The sequence below is a fragment of the Podarcis raffonei genome, chromosome 4, assembly GCF_027172205.1.
Source record: "Podarcis raffonei isolate rPodRaf1 chromosome 4, rPodRaf1.pri, whole genome shotgun sequence".
Classification (NCBI taxonomy): domain Eukaryota; kingdom Metazoa; phylum Chordata; class Lepidosauria; order Squamata; family Lacertidae; genus Podarcis; species Podarcis raffonei.
The window spans coordinates 8362869-8386492 of record NC_070605.1 but is presented as its reverse complement, the minus strand read 5'-3'; the positions used below and the strand labels follow the sequence as shown (position 1 = coordinate 8386492).

The following is a 23624-nucleotide window of genomic DNA, read 5'->3' as shown; positions in this document are numbered from 1 at the left end:
TAAAGTGAGGAGGAATTAAAGAACCTTTTAATGAGGGTGAAAGAGGAGAGCACAAAATATGGTCTGAAGCTCAACATCAAAAAAACGAAGATCATGGCCACTGGGCCCATCACCTCCTGGCAAATAGAAGGGGAAGAAATGGAGGCAGTGAGAGATTTTACTTTCTTGGGCTCCATGATCACTGCAGATGGTGACAGCAGTCACAAAATTAAAAGACACCTGCTTCTTGGGAGAAAAGCAATGACAAACCTAGACAGCATCTTAAAAAGCAGAGACATCACCTTGCCAACAAAGGTCCATATAGTTAAAGCTCTGGTTTTCTCAGTAGTGATGTATGGAAGTGAGAGCTGGACCATAAAGAAAGCTGATCGCCGAAGAATGGATGCTTTTGAATTCTGGTTCTGGAGGAGACTCTTGAGAGTCCCATGGACTGCGAGAAGATCAAACCTATCCATTCTGAAGGAAATCAGGCCTGAGTGCTCACTGGAAAGACAGATCCTGAAGCTGAGGCTCCAATACTTTGGCCACCTCACGAGAAGAGAAGACTCCCTGGAAAAGACCCTGATGTTGGGAAAGATGGAGGACACAAGGAGAAGGGGACAACAGGATGAGATGGTTGGACAGTGTTCTCAAAGCTACCAGCATGAGTTTGACCAAACTGCGGGAGGCGGTGGAAGACAGGAGTGCCTGGTGTGCTCTGGTCCAGGAGGTCATGAAGAGTCGGACACAACTAAACGACTAAACAACAACACCCTGACCATTTGGCTGGGTTTCCCCAGCCACTCTGGGCGACTCCCAACAGAACATTAAAAACACGATAAAACATCAAACATTAAAGAAGAAGAAGAAGAGTTTGGATTTGGTATCCCGCCTTTCACTCCCTTTAAGGAGTCTCAAAGCGGCTAACATTCTCCTTTCCCTTCCTCCCCCACAACAAACACTCTGTGAGGTGAGTGGGGCTGAGAGACTTCAAAGAAGTGTGACTGGCCCAAGGTCACCCAGCAGCTGCATGTGGAGGAGCGGAGACGCGAACCCGGTTCCCCAGATTACGAGACTACCGCTCTTAACCACTACACCACACTGGCTCTTCCCTAAACAGGGCTGCCTTCAGATGTCTTCTAAAAGTCAAATGGTTGTTTATTTCCTTGACATCTGATCAGAGGGCGCTCCACAGGGCAGGCGCCACCACCGAGAAGGCAGCACCTTTGCAAAAACAGCTATGGAGGCTACTCTAGTTCTTGCCGCTGGGCCGAACGGCTGCTTTTCTGCTCCAAGCTGGGCAAGCGGAAGGAAAACAGGCCTCCTTTTGTGTCTCCCAGATCTGCAGAGCCCATGCAGCCATGTGGGAGGGACTCTAGATTTCTGCCTGGAATTTCTCTGTGTGCGCCTTCCTCCCAGCAGAGGGGGAAATGGAAAAGTCCTGAGGACCCTGAAAGTCGTGGGTGCGGCTGCTGGACCTGCACATTCCAGGCAGAGCATGGGACAGAGTCACCCGGGTGGGTGAAGGTCGCAATTTGCCTTTGCGAAAAATGCGCTCATTGTGATCTGCAGAAGTTACAGGCACAAACCTCTTATGAGAAGCTTCTTTGGCGATCCCTCGTAGCAAGTAAGATTGTCTTCCATAAACACGGTCTTAACAATGAGTCCGTAAGTGACTGGAAGGCCAGTTCTGGGTCCACATGTCCTTCCACAGTGGGGACCATTGGTTCCCGGGCAGGAGTTGACCACGGTGTGGATTTGCCAAGCCTTCCTTCCTCTAAGCACGTTTCACCCTTTCCTCCTGAGTTTGAGTGTCTTCAAAGCCCAGGACACCTTTGGTAAAGGCTGTTCTCCAACTGGAGCGCTCGCAGGCCAGTGTTTCCCAGTTGTCGGTGTTTATACTACATTTTTAAAGATTTGCCTTGAGAAAGTCTTTAAACCTCTTTTGACCACCAGCATTACGCTTTCCATTTTTAAGTTCGGAATAGAGTAGTTGCTTTGGAAGACGATCATCAGGCATCCTCACAACATGACCAGTCCAACAAAGTTGATGTTTAAGAATCATCGCTTCAACACTGGTGATCTTTGCTTCTTCCAGTACATTGGAATTAGTTTGCCTGTCTTCCCAAGTGATGTGTAAAATTTCGGAGACACCGTTGATGGAATCTTTTGAGGTTTGGAGATGGTGTTTATAAGTGGTCCATGTTTCACAGGCATACAAGCATGAGACGCTGTGGCTTGCCGCTGAGTGTGCATTCATAATAATTGGACCAGGCAAGCTCAGAATTTGGAGGCCGAGATCGGGTTCCAGCATCCTGGAAACATCCGTTTGCGTTTGTTTTCTCGTGAAAGCTAGTCCTTTACAGAAGCCACAATAGGCTTAGAAGTCAGGAGGAAATGCAGAAGCGAGAGGAGGCACATGAGCAGGTCTGAGAGTCGTGGCAAGAGGGTACAGTGGTACCTCGGGTTACATACGCTTCAGGTTACATACGCTTCAGGTTACAGATTCCGCTAACCCAGAAATAGTGCTTCAGGTTAAGAACTTTGCTTCAAGATGAGAACAGAAATCGTGCTCCGGCAGCAAGGCGGCAGCGGGAGGCCCCATTAGCTAAAGTGGTGCTTCAGGTTAAGAACAGTTTCAGGTTAACAATGGACCTCTGGAACGAATTAAGTTCTTAACCTGAGGTACCACAGTACTGTATAACTGCATGCCACAAGCATGAATATAGTCACACAGCATATTTGAGCTGCAGAATTTGCATTTTTCTTCCCCAGAGTACAACACAGGCTGGGCTGTTGCCAGCAGTAACCACCCTCCAGATTTTGTTGGTAGACTCCGAATCCCATGTGGCCCGGCCAGCGGGTCCAGTGGTGAGAGATGATGGGAGTTGTGATCCCACAACATCTTCAGGGCATTCCATTTGTATCCCATCCCTGGGCTACACAGTATTATCAAAGGGAGGGGACCTGTGGACTACTGAGTGTTGCTGAACTACAACTCCCATCACCCCTCACCTCAGTCTTGCTAGCTGAGGCTGATGGTTGCTGGAGTGCAACAACTGGTTTTGAAGTTACCTGAGCACAGGTAACTGTAGCCAGGCTCTCTCTCTCTCTGCCCAGATGGCCTCCTTCAATAGGGACGAAGATCACGCGTTTGTGTGTCTGTACTATATGTGTACACACACAAAGACACACACAAAATAAATAGCTACACCACAGCAGCTTGAATGGTGTTTGCCCAAAAAGTGAAAAGAAGAATCTGCACCAAATAAAAAGGACCGGCAGCAAAAGTTTTGCAGAAATGGCGAAACTTACCGGAAGATTAAGAAATCAAGAAGATTTTTTTTAAAAAAGCAAGAGTGGGGGTTTGGTTATTGATTGTTTAAAGAACTATTGCAAACATCTTAAAACGTTAGCAGGACCGCTGTAAACACGTGCAAAGGGCCATGTTGAAATGGTGACTACAAGAGATGAATTATAGTTAGGTTTTGATGTTGGAGGTGCAGGAAAAAGAAGAGACAGCTTATGTAACTGCCGAAGGAGGGAAGTTGATAACAAAATTAAATGTGTAAAAAGAATGTCTGATGTGCTCTGCAAAATGTGAAAATAAAATTTATTTAAAAATGAAGTACCATATTTTTCACCCAATAGGGCGCACCTAGTTTTTTTGGGGGGGAAATAAAGAAAAAAAATTATTTCCCCCCCAGGCGCGGGGCGGGGGTGGGGGAAGCCCAAGCTTCCCCAGCCCCCAGAACAGGCTGCTATCCACAAGCCGCGGGAGCCCAGCAGGAAGTCGCGCCCGTCTCCCCAGGCTTGCGGATATCTGCCCGAAGTCACGCAGCTCTCCCACGGCTTGCTGAGAGCTGCGCGAAGCCCGAAGCCTGCAGGCAGCTCTCCGCAAGCCGTGGGAGAGCTGCGTGACTTCACGCCGGATAGCTTCCTGAAGCCTGGAGAGCGAGAGGGGTCAGTGCGCACCGACCCCTCTCGCTCTCCAGGCTTCAGCGAAAGCCTGCATTCGCCCCATGGGACGCACACACATTTCCCCTTCATTTTTGGAGGGGGAAATTGCGTCCTATAGGGCGAAAAATTCGGTAAATAACTACAAAAGGGACTCCTAATTTAAACACAATCAAAATTCAATAATAGAGCTGCAAGTGTTATTCATGTTTCCCATATTTTCTTTCCGCAGCAGTTGGGTGGGAGGGGAACATGGGGAAAAGGGGGAAGGACTTTTTAAATTGTCTGTCTGCTGGCAACACTTTGCTTTATTTGCTGCTTCTCTCCTTTTCTTGACAGAGCTTGGAAGATAGCGATTCTGGAGGCCAAAGCGACTCAGGTGAGCCTGCCTTGCATTCCTTGTCCGGTTTCCTGCCCTGGTTGTGAACCGTTCCTGCCCCTTAAAATGCTCCTTACGGGCAAGAGGTCTACAAGTCTGAGATTCTTCAGGTTTCTGGTCCTCATTGCTCCCCTGAAAATAAGGGAGAATGAAAAAGAACAGAATGCTGGACCAGATGGGCCATTGTGTTGAATATATGCTCTATGGTAATTTATGGACCTAATAGGTATCTAAAGCCATTTGTACATAACAAAATATGTATTTTATCAAAGTAATTGTGGAACTGAAATACAATTAAGAAGAAGTATATCAATTTTAAAAAAGGTAAAAGGACCCCTGACAGTTAAGTCCAGTCGCAGACGACTCTGGGGTTGCGGCGCTCATCTCGCTTTAGAGGCCGAGGGAGCCAGCATTTGTCCGCAGACAGTTTTTCCGGGTCATGTGGCCAGCATGACTAAGCCACTTCTGGCGAACCAGAGCAGCGCACGGAAACGCCATTTACCTTCCCCCTGGCGTGCTTTCGAACTGCTAGGTGGGCAGAAACTGGGACCGAGCAATGGGAGCTCACCCCGTTGCGGGGATTCGAACCGTCGATCTTCCGATTGGCAAGCCCTAGGCTCAGTGGGTTAGACCACAGTGCCACCTGCGTCCACGAGTATATCAATCGTGAAATACAATTAAGAAGAATTATATTACTAGTTAAATTATTATTAAGCTCTAACTTAAAATGTTTTTTTTTTATTCATAACAAACTTTTTTATTCATAACCAACTTAATAATGCAAACACATTGGCATTTGGCAATAACAAAAGTTCCTTTAGAAACACAATTTACAAAGACTCATAATCTAGCCTCTAGAAACTTGCTATAACATGAAATAATAATAGCTGTAAATACATCCTGCAAACGACTAATAATGATAAATAGCAGAATTTAGGCACCCTATATATAGAAAGGAGCAAACCAGTGATATTTTAGGGAGCAGGCTAGCAGGCGGGGCCCATGGCTTACATCATAGGAGCCGACACAACACAAAACACTGTTGCTGCAGGTAGGTTTTATTTTATTTGTTTTTTATCTTTTGTATTTTGGAAATGTACATCCAGTGGTTTTTTTCCTTTAAATTTTTTGGGGGCCCCCGAGAGAGTGGGGCCCTAAGCTATAGCTTGTTTAGCTTATACGTGAATCCGGCGCTGTTCCCATGCCGCCCGAAGGGGCAAGTGGCAGGAGAGAGTAATTTGCACATTAAACTGATTCGCCAGTCGCCTGGTTGCCTCGTCTTCCTGCTCCAAGTGGCTTTGCTCTGGAGCCACACAGCTCAATTCCTCTCCTGCTGTGGCAGCTCTATTTTTAGCTGAGCCTTCCCCCAATTTCCCGGCCTGGCCAGCCACACGGATCAATAAGCACAATCAGGCTGGCGATCGATGGCTTTGGCGCCGCAGGACGGCCTCAAGTGCTCCGGACTGAACTCGGAAGTCTCCGGCCTTTGGGATCCAAAGACTTGGTGAGCTGTTCAGGATCTGGATGGGGAAGGCCCTCCGTTTTCTGCATTGCTCCCCTCCGTCAACAGACTGCTGCCCCTCTCTCCTTTGGGGTCTGGGTGAGAATCTCTCCTTCCCAGCTCTCCAGCTGTGTTCACATCTTGCAGGAGGTCTTCCCTTCAAATCCATGTTCTTTCCCCTCCATAGCTGCTCCATCAACAACTTAGCAAAGAAAACACAGCACATAAACAGCAGGGAAACGAGCAGCAGACCCAGCCAGTTTAAAAAATCAGAATGAAAATGGGTTTCTGCTGGCATACGCAAGAGAGGGACCAGGCAGGCCTCCCTGAGCAGGGAATTCGACAGATGAGGGGCCACCACCATGAAGGCCCAGTTTCCGGCTACCACCCAGGACACCTCAAAATGCCAGGGGCACTCCGGGGGTAGCCTCCAAAGCCAATCTGGGTGCAGAGGCCGGTTGCTATGGGGAGCTGCCTCCTGCCCCCCCCCCCCCGGTTTCCGGCTCAGGTTTTTCAGCTCTGGCTGCAAATGTTCTCGTTTCTCGCTTTCTCCAGGTGCACCTGTACGACCCGTACGATGACTATTACCAGACGGTTCCCCTCGACTCCCACCAGGCGATGTACGTCAGCTCCGATTACTACGGCAACCAGTACGGAGGTATGTGTTCATCCATCAACGTCCCTTTTCACCTCCCCCCTGGGCCAGTAAAGGTTTGCTCAGCCAGGGGCTCTTTTCAGGGCCTCCCCGCAAGGCTGGGTGGCAATGGGCCTCTTTGTGACGTTTTGGGCGCTGCAGCAGAGGACCAAACATTGGAGCTGGCCAGACGGGATGCAGCGATGGGTGTCGCAGATGCGACGCTTCGAGGCTGTTGTTGCACACCAGCCCAGTCTCCCAGTGGTGCAAGACTCCGGGGGTTCTGGGCTTTGAGGAGAAGTCAGACTTTATCCCTGCTTGCTGTCTGTCGGCCGGCAGATTAAGACTTTTCTTGTTGAAACAGGGTTTAAGGAACTGACTGCTTTTATGAAATGGCTCGTGCCACGCTGTTATTGTGATTATTTGCATTAGAGATAGATAGATAGATAGATAGATAGATAGATCATCTATCTATCATAATCAATAAGAAACAATTAGAGATAGATAGATGATAGATAGATGATAGATTGATAGTGTAGTTTTAATTATATCATCTATCTCTAATTGTTTCTTATTGATTATGATAGATAGATAGATAGATGATATAGAATTAAAACTGCACTATCTATCATCTATGTATCATCTATATCTATCTATCATAATCAATAAGAAACAATTAGAGATAGATGATAATTATAATTAAAACTGCACTATCATCCATCTATTGATCTATCATTGGTCAATCCATCTATCTCTAATTGTTTCTTATTGATTATGATAGATAGATAGATTAGATAGATAGATAGATAGATAGATAGATAGATGATAGATGATAGATAGATGATATAGAATTAAAACTGCTCCATCTATGTATCATCTATATCTGTCTTTTTTGGGGGGGAGGTGGGATATAAATAATAAAATCATTAAATTGTAGAGTTGGAAGGGAACCAAAAGGGTCATCTACTGTTAATCCCTGCAATGCAGAAATCTTTTACCCAATGTGGGGCTTGAACCCACAACCCTGAAATTGAGAGTCTCACGCTCTTACTGACTGAGCAATCTCCTTTCACATCAACTTTTCATTTGAGCTTAAACATCCTTGTCCTCAAAAGCCAGACCAGCTTACTTACCCCTTCCCAAGCCAGGTCCAAATTCTCCCTGCAAGTCTGCTGCCTCTGACAGTAGAGGTGGACCATAGCCTCAATTGCCCTCCACTCCGCGCATTCGTCCAATGCAAGTTATTAGCCATCACTGCCTCTTGTGGAAGGGAGTTCCGTAGTTTCACCACGCAATGTACTGCAATGTACTGCGAGATACAGAACACCCAGAACTAAAAGGATAGCCAGGTGAAGATGACAGATTTTGCAGAACTTGCCAAATTGACAGGGAGGATCCGGGACCAAGAAGACAAGAGATACAAAAACAATTCGAGTAAATTTATCAAATCAAATAGAAGGGGAAGAAATGGAGGCAATGAGAGATTTTACTTTCTTGAGCTCCACAATCACTGTAGATGGTGACAGCAGTCACGAAATTAAAAGACGCCTGCTTCTTGGGAGAAAAGCAAAGACAAACCTAGTCAGCATCTTAAAAAGCAGAGACACCACCTTGCCAACAAAGGTCCGTATAGTTAAAGCTCTGGTTTTCCCAGTAGTGATGTATGGAAGTGAGAGCTGGACCCTAAAGAAGGCTGACTGCTGAAGAATGGATGCTTTTGAATTCTGGTGCTGGAGGAGACTCTTGAGAGTCCCATGGACTGCAAGAAGATCAAACCTCTCCATTCTGCAGGAAATCAGCCCTGAGTGCTCACTGGAAGGACAGATCCTGAAGCTGAGGCTCCAATACTTTGGCCACCTCAGGAGAAGAGAAGACTCCCTGGAAAAGACCCTGATGTTGGGGGGGAAAGTTTGGGCAGCCCTGATGTAACCATTGCTGGCTTAGGAACATCCTGAAGTGTAGGGTGACCTCTGGTGGCGCCGGGTGCGAATTTCTCTGTATTGCACAAAAAGCAGAAGAGACTGCGTTGTTCAAAAGTCAGGCACTACCAACCAAAATTTCACAAAACATTGAAAAGCCTTCTGATTGCTGCATGTAGGTTTTATTTTATTTGTTTTTTATCTTATATTTTGGAAATGTACACTCAGTGGGGGTTTTTTCGTTTACATTTTTTGGGGGCCCCCAAGAGAGTGGGGCCCTAAGCTACAGCTGGTTTAGCTCAAGGGTCAGCAAACTTTTTTAGCAGGGGGCCAGTCCATTGTCCCTCAGACCTTGTGGGGGGCTGGACTATATTTTCGGGGGGGGAAATGAACGAATTCCTATGCCCCACAAATAACCCAGAGATGCATTTTTCATAAAAGGACACATTCTACTCATGCAAAAACACACTAATAATTTATAATAATAATAACTTATGATTTATACCCAGCCACTCTGGGCAGCTTCCAACAAAACACTAAAATACAATTACCTATTAAACATTAAAAGCTTCCCTAAACAGGGCTGCCTTCAGATGTCTTCTGGTGGGAGGGCGTTCCACAGGGCGGGCGCCACCACCGAGAAGGCCCTCTGCCTGGTTTCCTGTAACTTAGCTTCTTGCAGTGAGGGAACCGCCAGAAGGCCCTTGGCTCTGGACCTCAGTGTCCGGGCTGGACGATGGGGGTGGAGACGCTCCTTCAGGTATACAGGACTGAGGCCATTTAGGGCTTTCAAGGTCAGCACCAACACTTTGAATTGTGCTCGGAAACGTACTGGGAGCCAGTGTAGGTCTTTCAAGACCGGTGTTATATTCCCGGACAGTCCATGGGCTGGATTTAGAAGGCAAGATCCAGCCCCGGGCCTTAGTTTGCCTACCCATGGTTTAGCTTATATGTAAATCTGTCACTGGCCGTGTTTCTTGTGTACATCACTTACTGCATCTGTTCCTTTCCTTCTCTCCGCAGCACCCGGAACGACCCACGTCATTTTCCGCGAGGATCCGTACCGCGTCTCCGGAGACCAGATGGCCTTGGGCCTGCTGGCGGGGGCCGCCTCGGGGGCTGCACTGGGCTCGTTCATGTGGATGCCCTGTTGGTTCTGAGCCCCCTCTTCCGCAGACCCAGCCCAGACGCTCAGCTAAGACGCCGCTGCGATTCCCCACCGGAGAGGGAGGGCCAAAGGGGGACCTGCTTTGTAGGGGGGGGCCGGGGGGGGCAGAAGCAAAACCGGGATCCCCCCGAAAATCTCTGGGCCGTTTGCGGGAGGCCGGCAGCCGTCCCTTATAACTAAATCGTCTTAACAAAAGAGTTAGCACCAGAAAGGCTTCTTTCGTCGCAAGGAGGCCATTAGCATCCCTGATGTGCAGGTAAGCCCAGGGGGGCATGGTAGGCAGTAGGCCCCGCCCAGTCCCAGCCGCCATTCTTCACCTAGCTCCGCCCCCTGAGCCGCCATTTTGCACTTGGCCCCGCCCACCCGAGCCACCAGTTTGTCTCTGCTCTAACAAACCATAGCTAGCAAATATAATCAGAAATGGATTCCACCAGCCTGGTTATCTGCCCACACCTGATGTCGACTCCAGGTGATATTTGCTTCTGCCGTCAATCACAAGAGCTGCTTTTTCCGCTGCCGCACCCTCCCTCCGCATTTCGCTTTGCTAGGCATCCTCCAGCTCGGCTTACTCAAATCGGTCTTCGTGTATTTTGGGGGCGTAGCTGCCTGCTACGTTGTCCTGCCTCCCCAAACAACACGTCGGTTTGGTTTGGTTTTTGCTGGCACCCTGGAAATTGCGGATGATTTCTCACCTGCACCAGGGCGCTTGTGGAAAAAGGCAGACACCTTCCAGTGCCCAGCAGCTACAAACTTTTCCCACTGTTCTTTCTGGCAAGAGCCCCCTCTGCATTTTGACGCTTCCACGGCAGGCCGAAATTCAACAGGTGAAGCCTTTCCGCAACAACGGGGAGCAGCTGCACTTGCCGAATTACTGCTTCTCCAAGGCACAGAGCCCTGCGGGGAAGGAAGCCGCAAACCTCCAGGTTACAGATGTCAGCTTTCAGCTTGTCCTTATTTATTCTGGTGAAACGAGCTCCTGGGGGGCTCGTTTCAGATTGCTGGTTGTTGTAAAGGTGGGTTTCCATCTCTCCCAGACACTTGGAGGTTTTGTGGCTGATCTCACCGGGATCACGGCCTTGGGACTCTGGCTGATTTCTGGGATGGTAGCCGTTTTTAAGTCGCCTGGCAACAGAGCAGCTGTAGCTCAGTGTACGCAGAAGGTCCCCGGTTCAGTTCCCAATGGCATCTTCAGGTTTCTGCCATAAATCCAGCAGGGCTGCTGCCTGCCCGTGTAGGCAGCACTGAGCTCAATGAACCAATGGTCTGGCTCCGTAGGAGGCAGGCTTCCTAGCTTCCCAATAAAGAGTCATAGGACACTTTTGAAAACTGCCAAATTTATTATGGCACAAGCTTTTCATGCAAAGAAGTCTAGTCCGTGGAAGCGTCCAACTGAGTTCAGAGGGGGCTGGTGTCCCCGATATGTCTGTTGTTTTTGCAGGTTACAGTGGTGGGTTTGTGCTTTTTGGTTTATAGAAGTGTAAACCACTATGCACGCAGTTAAGACTGTGGAACTCCTTGCCACAGGAGCCAGCGATGGCTGGCCACCAGCTTGGCTTTGAAGGGGGACCAGGCAAACGCATGAAGGATAAGGCCATGCTTAAGCTCTGCTCTGAACGCCAGTTGCTTGTGGGCTGCTTTCCCGTCCGGGCATCTTCTTGGCCGCTGTGAGACGAAGGTGCTGGCTAGACAAGCCTTTGGCCTGATCCCTAGAATCCTAAGAGAGTTGGAAGGGTCATCTGGTCCCTGCTGGAATCACAGCAGGACTCTCCTCGCGCCCTTTGCCCATTTGGCGTGAAATTTTTCACGGTCACCCCGCCAGATGTTTGCCCAGCCTGAGCGTGGAAAACTCGGAAGCAATAGTTTAAAAGCTGCAATCTGCATGTGCAGAGGTGCTATAGAGGAGTGCTGAGAAGGAACCGTGTCAGAGACACCCCCAAGTTACCCCTAATAACACACTGCCCTAGAGCAGTAGCCTGGCAAGGCTGAGTGGCAGAAATGCATTGCTTGTGTTTTAGCAAGTGAAAGGTAGGCTTAGTGAGGCTGCTAGCCACAAGGCCTGGCCCCTGAGCAAATGCTTAAAATATAAATGGGTGGAAGCAGGAGATGCAAGCTCTCCCAAGTGCCACAATACTAAAATCGCCGCAATCTTTTTTTCTTGGCCGTTTCAGAACTTTCCCTCTCTGCAGCTTGAAAGCACAATTATGTGACCAAACCACAACCGATTGCACTTCACAGCTAACAACGCAAATATACAGCCTCTCTCCTCCTTTTTTGACTGTTTATTTCTTTTCCAAAGTTATTTATTGACCATTCCACACACACCCCGCCCCAGAAATTCCCCAAGCAACATGCAAAATTAAAGAAAAATAATCTCCCCTCCCTATGGATCGATAACATTACTGTCATTAAAACAGTCCAAACGGGTGAGGGGGCTGACTGTTGGGACTGCACACTTAGCCGCAGCAACATTACAGAGACCACAGGGGCGGCTGGTTCCTTTGGGCACAGGGAACATTGCCCGCCAACCTCAGACTACACTCTGCCAGCCCCCGCTGCTTGCTTCCTTTATTACAACTATTCCAGGGGGTTGCACTGCCAGCCAACTTCCTTCCCCCTCCATAGTCTCAGCTTTGAACTCAGCAAGGAAGATGGGGAAGATGTGAGGATGAGTTTGCTCTGGCGCCACCTACTGTTCAGCTCCCTGCCTTGTGCCCTACCAGTTGACACTACTAATAAAGGCAAAGGTACCCCTGCCCGTACGGGCCAGTCTTGCCAGACTCTAGGGTTGTGCGCCCATCTCACTCAAGAGGCCGGGGGCCAGTGCTGTCCGGAGACACTTCCGGGTCACGTGGCCAGCGTGACGAAGCTGCTCTGGCGAGCCAGCGCAGCACACAGAAACGCCGTTTACCTTCCCGCCAGTAAGCGGTCCCTATTTATCTACTTGCACCCGGGGGTGCTTTCGAACTGCTAGGTTGGCAGGCGCTGGGACCGAGCAGCGGGAGCGCACACCGCCACGGGAATTCGAACCGCTGACCTTTCGATCGGCAAGCCCTAGGCGCTGAGGCTTTTACCCACAGCGCCACCCGCGTCCCTGACACTACTAATAGAATCCCAGAATTGCAGAGTTGGAAGGGGGTCATCTAGTGCAATGCAGGGATCTCAAGTGGGAGGCTGCTTATCAAAGATGGAAGTGGGGTTTGTGAGCATCGCTTGTGGTTCTGCTATGCATCCCTAGGAGGTGAGCATTCACCAGGGTGCACACTCCTGTTCTGCTTCTGCTCCCGTTCATTGTAGTAGCTCAAAAGTTATCTTGGGGGCGTTCTCACATTCTGGAGGCAGAACTGAAGGTTGCATTTAGTTCCAGGATTCCATAAACACACATTGCAAAGCAGAATGTGACAATGCTGCAAAGCAAGACATTGAGACTTCCGGCTGCTCAGATCCAAATTGAAGGTGCCCCGTAGCCAAGGCTAAATGTTTTACTTTAAATCTCTTTGGGTTGTATTCCACGGGAACAATTTCTTCCTGCATGATGGAACATTCCCCTCTCCCCCCCTCCGCACACGCCCCCTAAATCTCTGGCACAGTTTTGGGGGTGGCGCACAGAGCACTGGTGCAGGGGAGAGGAAACATTATTGCACGAATGCAAAAAGTCTGAATACTGCCCCGTTTCGTTAGCCTGCGTAATAAATATGGTTTACGTGATTCTCTGTGGGTGACTCTTCAGCAGATTAGTCAGTGGGGAAAGACTCCCTCCCCAATATGCTTTAACACCCGAGGGTGGGCATTATTTCTGCCTTGTGGGATGCAGTGCGGTTTGTGCAATGTGCATACGCAAAGAATTGTGGAACAAGCTGTTTTTGTGTGGTTCTGCCTTTTCTGAGGGGCTTTGGCCTGGCCTGTCAGGTCATTAGTTAAAGGCCATTTCAAATGAGAGTCAGGTATTTTTGTACTTGGGTACACTGTACTTGGGCCTCTTTTAAAAAGAAAACAGCCTGGAATAAATCCATGCACACTTCACCTCTGGATTTGCAGGGAAGTGCGCTGTACCTAAGCACCAAAATATCTCTTGTCGAGAGTGCAGCAGCCGAGGGGTCAGTGAAGCTGCTAGCCGCTGCCGGAAAGGGGGGTGCCCTTTAGGCCCCTGCGGTCCTCGGCTGGGAAATGGGGCCGTCTGGAGCCCCTCACTATCCACAAGCAAGCAAGCAAGACCTCGCTTAGGTTCGCTTCGCACACAACACATTTCAGTGTTTGGGTTTCTCCTGTGTCAGTTTGCAGTTTGGTTCTGTCAAGTGTTGTTCAAAGCACTAATAGTTATGTATATTTTTTGGTGGTGGGGGGGAATAAAAGCTATTTAAGAATAATAAAAGTTGCTATTCACTGCACCAAAGTCTTTGTTTCCTTTGTGGGGTGTTAACGGAGAAAGCCGAGGGCTCCCTTGGACAGAAAAACAAGGACACCAGCCAGGAATACCAGAGCAAAACAGCAGCCAGTAGGCTTGGTCTTTGTTGAAGACTGTCGCGACAGGACTCCCACCTGCCACAAGGTGGAACAAGATGGAAGCACACACAAAAGAAGACCCCAACTTTTATTAGTTACTAATCCCCCAAACTACACTCCTAGAACTATATCACAAGTACATCATGACTACATCATTGACACATCACAAAAAGGAGAGGTTGAGGGAGGAGTTGTGGAGGTAACCTGAGTATCTTGTCACCTGGCTAGTTCCTCCTCTCCCCTTCCCCATGAGTATTTTCCAGAGGACAGAAGGAAGTTGGCAGTTTCCTGCCCCCAGAGGGAAGATCTGATCATTGTCCTTTGTTCCAGTCCCATATGCAAGTCCTTTGTGACCTTGATGGTCTTCTGTCCAGGACCATCAGGGTTGGCATGCCAACTGGGTAGGGCTCCTGTGTATGTGCTGGTATGCTCAAGGGATTATGGCTGGCCTGTATCAAACCTTCCCCATTTTGTAGTCCTTCCTTCATGGAGTAAAATAAAAGTGGAACAGTGCAGATCCGATGTATGGTTGATTTTCTATGAATTTATAACAGAAGCGTAGCATATGTAGTGTGTGAGTGTGAGTGTGGGTGGGTGTCGAGTTTGTACAAACTGAATGATTGGGGGGGGGGCGTTTCCTGCGACAGTTGAAAGGGTCTGTGGAGTCCAGCCTTTGATGGGTCTTGGCCAGGGGTCAGCAAACTTTTTCAGCAGGGGGCCGGTCCAATGTCCCTCAGACCTTGTGGGGGGCCGGACTATATTTTTTGGGAGGAAATGAACGAATTCTTATGCCCCACAAATAACCCAGAGATGCATTTTAAATAAAAGCACACATTCTACTCATGTAAAAACACCAGGCAGGCCCCACAAATAACCCAGAGATGCATTTTTAAATAAAAGCACACATTCTACTCATGCAAAAGCACGCTGATTCCCGGACCGTTCACGGATTTGGAAGGCGATTGGGCTGGATCCGGCCCCTAGTTTGTCTACCCATGGTCTTGGCCAACCAGGTGTTTTGGACTACAATTCCCAGAAGCCCTAGCCAGCTTGTGGTGCTAGGGCTAATGGGAGCGAATAGCTCTTCTCGCTAGGAGGGATGGGAATCGTAGTTCACAACATCTTAAGGGTGGCTGACTTGAGAATCGGGAGCGCCAGCTGGCTTTTCCCGTCTGGCCAGGCTTTAATGCCTTCAACCGGGCACAAGATAAGGGAAGCTTTCACCCTAACAGCAAGAAGGGAATGCCTGCTCTAACACAGAAATAATTCTGAACTTGCGTTGTTCTATTTCTAGCAAGCAACCAGCCAGCAGATGTCACTATAGAGACATCTAGCATCTCAGCCCCCCCCCCCCCCTCCTGGAAAACTGGACTCCCAGGTCAATAAGAGCAGTTATACAATCTGGCAATGTCCTTGACGTAGCAGCACAGTGAGTATGTTTTAGATTGCTGTTATTGTTATACTTATTAGTCTTTTTTTTACACAAAAGTGACTCAACAGCACCTATAGCCAAAACCCAGGTGCCGATCCCTAAAAGTTCTGTATCCATATATGGTACAAATCACAATTCAGGGCCACCGTCAACCACCCAGCTACATTATCGAAAGCCAGGAAAAGGATTCCTGCTGCTGCAGCTGGAATTTCTGTTCTCATGCACCACACACCTGGTGCCATCCCAAATCTGCTCCAGATTTAGAGGGCACCAAGGGATGGGAAGAGAGAGATGTTGTTGTTGTTTAGTCGTGTCCGGCTCTTCGTGACCCCATGGACCAGAGCACGCCAGGCACTCCTGTCTTCATGGATCACTGCCTTGCCATGGCGAAGGGGCTTGAATAACTCAGGGAAGCTATGAGCTATGCAGGGCAGGGCCACCCAAGATGGACAGGTCATAGTGGAGAGTTTTGACCAAACGTGATCCACCTGGAGCAGGAACTGGCAAGCCACTCCAGTATCCCTGCCAAGGAAACTCCATGGACAAAGACAACAGGCAGATAAGAGAGAGATAGAACCATGAAATTGTTGGAAGGGACCTCAGAGGCCATCTAGTCCAACCCCCTGCAATGAAGGAATCACAGCTCTAGAATCCCTGACGGAGGACCCTCCAAACCTCTGGTTGAAAACCTCCACCACCTTCCGAGGGAGACCATTCCACTGGTCAAACGGTTCTTGCTTCCAGAAAGGCCTTCCCAAGGTTGAGTCAGGGAGAAAATTCCATCGCGCACAAGGCAAATTCTCCTTAGCTGTGGAGCTATGTTCAATACAAACCTTACTGGCCTTAAGTTCAATTTACAACCAAATGCTTTTGCACTCTTGTCTTTGGCAATTCTGCTCCCTGGGGAAGAGAGGTGGTGATGGAAAGCAGAGGGAAGGCCTTGGGCTGTTTGGGGTTACTGGCAATCTTCCTTTCTCCTGGAAGAGAACACACACACAACCCAGGCTCCCACTGGCAAAAGCTCCCTGTCTTCCTATGAATTGGATAGGGCAGGGGTCGGCAAACTAAGGCCTGCAGGCCGGATCGGGCCCAATTGCCCTCTGGATCTGGCCCAGAGACAGTCCTGGAATCGCCACTTGGATTGGTGTGATCGTTCAGGCTGCACAATAATTTTTTTGCAATTTTTTTCGGGTGCCACCCCCCCCACCGCAGCAGTGCAGTGCCTTCTCCTGGGTTCTCCCCACCCTGCGGAGGGAGGGAACTGGGCTTTGATTGGTGCCAGCAGCCAGCCAATCTGAAGCCTCGCCACCCACCCGACGGCCAGCCTCTCCGTCCATGGCCACGCTGTGGGCATTGTGACTGGCGTGATAAGCGATGGCGTCGCGGGGCTTCGGCTGGAGCTTGGCACGCCTGCTGGTTCCGTGATGGGTGTTTGGGAAAGCTGGCCCGGAAAGGAGAGGCGCCGCCACCACCGCTGGCTCCCAACCACAGGCAGAGTGGCAGGAAATTAATTTGATAATAATAATAATTTATTATTTATACCCCACCCATCTGGTTGGGTTTCCCCAGCCACTCTGGGCGGCTTTCAACAGAATATTAAAATACAATAGTCTATTAAACATTAAAAGCTTCCCTAAACAGGGCTGCCTTCAGATGTCTTCTAAAAGTCAGATAGTTGTTTATTTCCTTGACATCTGATGGGAGGGTGCCACTACCGAGAAGGCCCTCTGCCTGGTTCGCTGTAACTTGGCTTCTCGCAGCGAGGGAACCGCCAGAAGGCCCTCGGAGCTGGACCTCTGTGTCCAGGCTGGACGATGGGCGTGGAGATGCTCCTTCAGGTATACTGGGCCGAGGCTGTTTAGGGCTTTCAAGGTCAGCACCAACACTGGGAGGGGAGGGGCATGCGCGGACCAGCCCAACAAAAGGTCCGAGGGGTGATGAACCAGCCCCCTCCTTTAAAAGTTTGCTGACTCCTGGGATAGCGCTTTCCCCGTATCTGAGGGAGGTCACTGACGCCTTTGCAACCAGTCCCAATAAAGATCTGAGATTCATTTGCTTGGCCAACGCACCAAACCCAAACTTACCTCAGCTACATGCTACCCAAACTGGCCCTTCCCACCCTCCTAGCACCGCCGTACCTACAAGGAAGAGCACTAGAGGCCAGGAAGGAGGGCTGGGAGACGGGGACCATAGTAGCAGCGTAAAATGAGCAGAGGCGAAGGCCTGTCGATTTTAGTGTTTTGATTAGATACTTTATTGGAAGCAAAAAATTCTGTGCATGTTTAAAAAAATCCAACCCGTGTACACATTTTCATTGCTTTAAGAACCCAAGCCACGGAAAACTCAATATTAAAAAGCAGCAAGATGGATCATGTTTTTAATTTTTTTGTGGGTTTTTTTCTTTTTTTTTTCTCTTCGCACACATAGAATACAACAATACAGGAAAAGTAGCCAGGCCTTCCTTCCCTTTCGTTTTTCTTTTCGGGGGGGAAAAGAACACATCCACCTGTCGTTGCCGTTATTTAAACGCTTTAATTCCAGACATGCTACTTCCAAAAAGGAAAAGGAAAGATAAACCACCTCTTCAATATTGCATTAAAAGCATTTGGGTGTCTTGTTCTGCCCTTGAAAGATACGATGACATTGCTGGTATATGCAAAGTTACTGGAAACTCAGGTCAAAGTGATGAATTTGCCATTCTAATTCCACAATGCAGGAACAGAGAGATTTTGCGTGTGCACATCCGAAGCTGGGATGCTTGGGGAGGGGGCTTTCCCCCCCCTAAAGTGAGGGGGGGGCATTGAAGATAGAGAGGTGGAGCCAGTTCTCCCCATCCTCCCCTATTTTAAACGATCACTTAGAAAAACGGAAACTCCAGAGGCCTTTCCTGGATTGTACCCCTCCCCAGCCGCAAATGCTCCTCCCACAAACAATGTATTTACAGTTGTGTTAACTTACACAGCAACTTCACAATGACTAGTACAGATTAAGAGAGTGCACTTCTAGAGTGAGCATGTGAATGTGTGTCCCCACTTCCCAGTGTGTTTCTCGGATTAGCTATATCTCGTGACGTTGCCAAAGCTCTAAATAGATTAACGAACACCTCCCCCCCACAAAAAAAATACCCTTGAAGACAGTAAAAAAAAAGCAAAGAAATAAATATTGAAGGTTACCACGGTTAATTGTAGTCCAGTTAAAACGTAATACTAAACAACCAATTATTTAACCAAACTATGCAGAAATAACAAATACACGAGACTCCGAAGACCCAAAATAATAATAAAAAATGCTAAAAACAAAGGCAAAAGTCTGCATAATTTTAAGTTTTGTTTCCATCTTTTGTTCCCTTCCTTTTTCATCTAAGGGACTTTTAAAATCTACTTTTATAAGTACCCCCCTCCCTTTCCAACTCAGGAATAGTCTCTTCTGCTCTGTCTCCTCGTCTCCCTCATCACGTATTAACTTTATGTTGGATCTTTAAATGGCTGGCAGCGTAGGTGTCTCTGTTCAGAGACAGATTCACAGCTTGACCAAGTTGTCTATAGTGCCAGAACCTATTTGAAGCCTCTGTGCCTCCCCCATCCTCATTCTGAAGACAGTCCAGCCTAGTGAAGCAGCCCCAAAGGTGCACTGCAAACTGGTTCATTTGTTCTGTGGGGCTCCTATGTAGAGCGAACGGTTTCTAAACCCCGAGAACAGTATCTTGCAACTTTGCCCCTTTACAAAAAGCATCTTATTAGCATTTCAAAAAGGCTACTGTTTAGGAAAAAAATGGCCAGAGGATCTCAACCGAAAAGGCAAAGCAGGCTAGTTTAGGGTTTTTTTTTGCAAAAGAACAGGCTGAACATCCGAGGACTGCTCCACAGTGCCTGCCTTGGGTGCCGATGCATTTTTACCCTGCACACTCCTTTTCACCAAATCCAAACGTTCTACTCCCATTTCCACTAATTCTGTAAGTGCAATATTGAAACATTAAAAAACAATAATATTACCAAATTTGTACCTATCTTTCTGGCGGGACTGCTGTTTTCAAAAAGATCACTGAAATACGCTAGGATCGTTTTGGCTCGTTTTTGAAACTTCCTTATAAATAACGAAGACACCGACTTTTCTTTTGTGCTTGTGAAGCTAACAGATCATCTTCACGAGACAAGCAGCAATGATGAACCGCGGCTACGTTACGGATGGGGGGGTGGGGTGGGGTGGGGGTGGGCAAGCCAATAGTCACATTGCTGCCAATGAGTCTGGGGAGGGGGAAGGGGGCGGGGGGGGGGGAGAGGAAGAAGAAGCAGTGATGGTCTGGAGAAAGGTAAGAGAAAAGCAATACACTATATTAGCATGAACAGCCGCCTTCACTGACTGGCTGCTCCTGAGGCTTTTCAAGTTTGATGTCGATCACTGTTGGGGGAAAGTAGTTAAGGGAAATAAGAGCAGAAAAAGGAAGACAGCTGTCAGAGCCGCCCGAGGTCCCAGCTCACCAAGGACCAACGCTGCTTCGTTGTTTAGTATAAAAGTCTTTATTGAAGTTCAGTTTCACTTCCACAGCCGCAGCGTGCAGCACCACGTCTCAAACCCTAGACCGCCGAAGCTCCATCTGAATCTCCTCCCCCCCGACACCAGTTTAAGATTCTAGCCTTGCTCCACCTCCTCCTTTGTTCTTTCCTCCTCTGGGTCCGCCTGCCCGTCGGGGTCTCGCCCTTCCTAGACTCCTCTGACGCTGAGTCCCCTGACTCTTCCCCCTCCCTCCGTCGGGCTTTAGGACCTGGCTCCCAATCCGGGTTTCCTGCTGTCCCGCACGCCTGTACATTTGAACTTGGCGCGCGCGCCCAGCCTCCCACTTTCCTTCTGACCGTTACACTGCTGTCACTACTCCCTCCTTCGGGGAGGCTAGCTGGAACTGACCTCCCCTCCGTTTCCCCACTTTCCGATGGAGGCGTGGTCAGCCCTGACTCATCTTCTCTCCCTGCTGGAGGAGAGGCTGGCCCTGACACATGTGACTCTTCCCCCCCACTGCGCTCTGGTGGGGGAGCTGGTCCTGATCCCCCGCTGCTGCTTTGGGAGTCCCCGCTGGCCCCCTGCTTCTGGTGCGTCCCCCCTGGGACCCCCCTTGCCCTCGCCATCGGCGCCCCCTTCTGGGAATCTTCTGATTCGCTGGAGAAGCTCATGGAATCTCTCGGGTCACTGTCATACTCCCCTACGCTCCCCTCGGATTCCTCCCCTTCGCTCTCCATTTCCTCTCTCCCCTGTGCTTCTGCTCCTGAGCCCCTGACAACAGCCTTCCAGGCTCAAACGGTCTCCCCTCAAGTCTCATTAAATGCCCAAACATTCAAGGAAGGGAATGTGGCTCACCCCCCCACTTCAAAGTTCTCCAAGCAGATTGCGTGCGCTTTTGTGGTAGCCCTATGGAACAAGCTCTTCCAGAGTCTCTGGCACTGAATTCCCTGCAACCCCTTCCTGCATGAAACATTAATTCCCCACCGGGTGAAAACTGCAGCTCCACCTGCAACCACAGTGGCACCTCGGTTGTCGAACGTAATCCGTTCCACAAGACCGTTCGACTTCTGAAACGTTTGACAACCGAGGCACAAAGTCAACGGAGAAAATTGAAAGGGGAAAAAACACAGCGGAAGCCGTTCGACCTCCGAGCCGCATTCGAAAACAGAAGCAATCGCTTCCGGGTTTTCGGCGCTCGGAAACTGAAACGTTAGGCTTCCAAGATGCTCGGAAACCGAGGTGCCGCTGTATAATACTGCAAGCTGCCCTGTGATCCTCAGATGAAGGGTGGTATAGAAATTTAAACTACAGCGAGTGCTGGCAACTTTCCAAACTATGGGAGTGCCTGGTCAAGTTTGTGTCGGCTGCAGAGTCTGCTTGGGAAAAGCCACAGGGTCTGAAAAGGTTTTCCTTTTGCTTGTAACCATCAGAACTGAGGAGGAATGAAACTTCTGTTGATTTTCAGCAAGGTTGCTTCCTTGAGGTTGCAACCCAGAAAGACGTACCACCCATCTCCTGAAACTCTGAAAGCCTGGATATCCCTCTCAAGTGTGACTGAGAACTAGCCTTCCAGTTTGCACTCTTTTCTCCCCCCTCCCCAACCTCTTTTCCTTCTGTGTTGTGTGTTTTAGAGTGTAAGCGTGAGGACAGAAGCTACATTATTACTGATCTTTGTAAGTTTGACCTGGGAGGCTTTTTGCAGCCTTTTTGCAGTCGGGAAACACATCTAATTAAGGGGAAACAAGCTAAAAAGCTTTGTATGCTGTGGGTACTACGACACACATGTGGCAATAGAAGCAAGGACCTTTGAACCTTTGTCTTCCAGCACTGCATGTCGTGTTAACCCACCAGGTCATAAATGCCTCCTTTATCAGTCTGATCAGAACAAACAATTCACACAGCCATGACTAGAACTAACAATTTGGAAGGCGATAAAAGTGGCTATCAATAGCCAGGGCAGAGGAATGACAAGTGAAGTGCCTCTGACCAAAGTTCTCCTTAGCCCATTCGGAAATCCGCTGCTACCTACATTCTAGAAGAGGCACAGTTACAAGTGCACTCTGATCTCGCCTTACTTTAGAAGACTGAACTCTGTCGACTAAAGTTTACGTCTGACATTAACCTATTGGGCAACAAGGACAATGTCACTAGGGTTTTTGAGTGAATAAATTCATGAAGGGTTCTCATGCCTTTTCTGTTCTGCTAACCTTGTCAGAAAAAAAGCTATATTCGCTGCCTTGTGGGACATCTTCGGGTAAATCCTACACAAATCCAGAGTGCAGTCCCTAAGATGGCATCTGCTTTCCTTTGTACCATCTCAACGGGGGGGGGGCATGTCTTTTCATCTGGGCAGTCCAGGACCTCCACACACACTGCCCAGGCGTGCATCCTGGGGGGGAGGGTCACTTCTATGCTACCAAAGCAGCAAAAACATGGGACTCAGCAATTACGAATTACTGGTCTCTGCAGCCACAGCAGGCGCTGTGATTCTACAGTTCGACTTCACCCCATTGTCCACTCCATAATGTCTCGAGGCAGACAGATGCCAACAACCTTCATCAGGGTCTCACTGGGACCTGGAAGCGGGTTTTCTTATACTTCCCCCCCCCACAGCCACCTGTGATTGACAACTGCACTAATGGACTTTCCTTCACACCGTACAATCGGTCAACCCAATCACTGGGTTTGAGGTCAAGTGGCAATTTCCCTGCAAAGCAAACTGACTCATGAACTCTGGTTCATGGGTAAGCCCCAAGTCCCCCAATTGCTTCAGCTACCTGGCAGGGATCGTTTTCAGTGGGCACACCTGCATATTGTACACTGCAAATCCAAGTTAAAATGCTCAACCCAAGCTTCTGATAATCCCCACTTCGAGTTTCTTTTGAAGAGCTCTCTTTTTGTACTTTTTACCCGCCGCTCTCCCCAATTCAGAAAGCTATGCTTTCTTCAATCCCACGGACCTCGGCACCCACTCTCCTATTTAATCCACAGGCTGCAAATGCGGGGCTGAAAAGGATACTGTCTTCTCTGCTTTTGTCCTGCGTGCTTTCCATCCCAGGCAAGGCAGCAGCCACACGTCGGAAAAGCTAGAAAGGGTGAGGGGGTTGGGGCAGAAGAAAACAGAAGGAGTAAATCAGAAACACAACAACCAATTCAGGAGGGAGGTTTCTGTTGCAATACACGCAGCTGCACTGGGAAAGGGTCCTGTGCTCAAAGACTCCCAAGGCCACAGGCCTGTGATTCTGCACAGGGCAAAATAAAGTCATGCATGTCTCCGCCACAACTTACCGTATTGTTCGCTCCATAAGACACACTTTTTTCTCCTAAAAAGTAAGGGGAAATGTCTGTGCGTCTTATGGAGCGAATGCACTGGACGGCAGAGGGATCCCTCAGCTGCCGCTGCAGTCGCAAAGTGAGGGATGCCTCTGGAGCCATGGCTCCTGTCCGTCGCTCGCTGTGAAGCCAGCAGAGCAAGAGCCACTGACACGCTCTGCGCAGCTCTCACTTTTGTTGCTTTAAAGCGAGGGCTGCGCAGAGCGTGTCAGCGGCTCTTGCTCTGCTGGCTTGACAGCGAAGCGGGAGGAGGGACGGACAAGAGCCCCTTCCACCCCACCTCCCAGCTCACTGTGAAGCCAGCAGAGCAAGGGGCGCTGACACACTC

The 23624-nt window shown here is 49.1% G+C and overlaps 2 protein-coding genes across 7 annotated transcripts in view; one reads left to right on the top strand and one right to left on the bottom strand.

Annotated features, from left to right (window-relative positions):
- The window catches only part of PLEKHB1 (pleckstrin homology domain containing B1), a 40986-nt gene extending 28069 nt beyond the window's left edge, over positions 1-12917 (top strand). For 3 of the 4 annotated variants that reach the window (XM_053385386.1, XM_053385387.1, XM_053385388.1), the window contains exons 5-8: positions 4276-4315; positions 6372-6474; positions 9393-12281; positions 12653-12917. In XM_053385386.1, coding sequence (XP_053241361.1) covers positions 4276-4315; positions 6372-6474; positions 9393-9529 — 280 coding nt within the window. In that variant the 3' untranslated portion in view covers positions 9530-12281; positions 12653-12917. The remainder of the gene's footprint in view (positions 1-4275; positions 4316-6371; positions 6475-9392; positions 12282-12652) is intronic. The other variant, XM_053385390.1, reaches the window with a different exon arrangement.
- A 4782-nt stretch (positions 12918-17699) lies between these two features.
- The window catches only part of RAB6A (RAB6A, member RAS oncogene family), a 57987-nt gene continuing 52062 nt past the window's right edge, over positions 17700-23624 (bottom strand). For all 3 annotated transcript variants that reach the window (XM_053385384.1, XM_053385383.1, XM_053385385.1), the window contains exons 7-8: positions 22983-23049; positions 17700-19867 (exon numbers count right to left, since the gene is read on the bottom strand). In XM_053385384.1, coding sequence (XP_053241359.1) covers positions 19803-19867; positions 22983-23049 — 132 coding nt within the window. In that variant the 3' untranslated portion in view covers positions 17700-19802. The remainder of the gene's footprint in view (positions 19868-22982; positions 23050-23624) is intronic.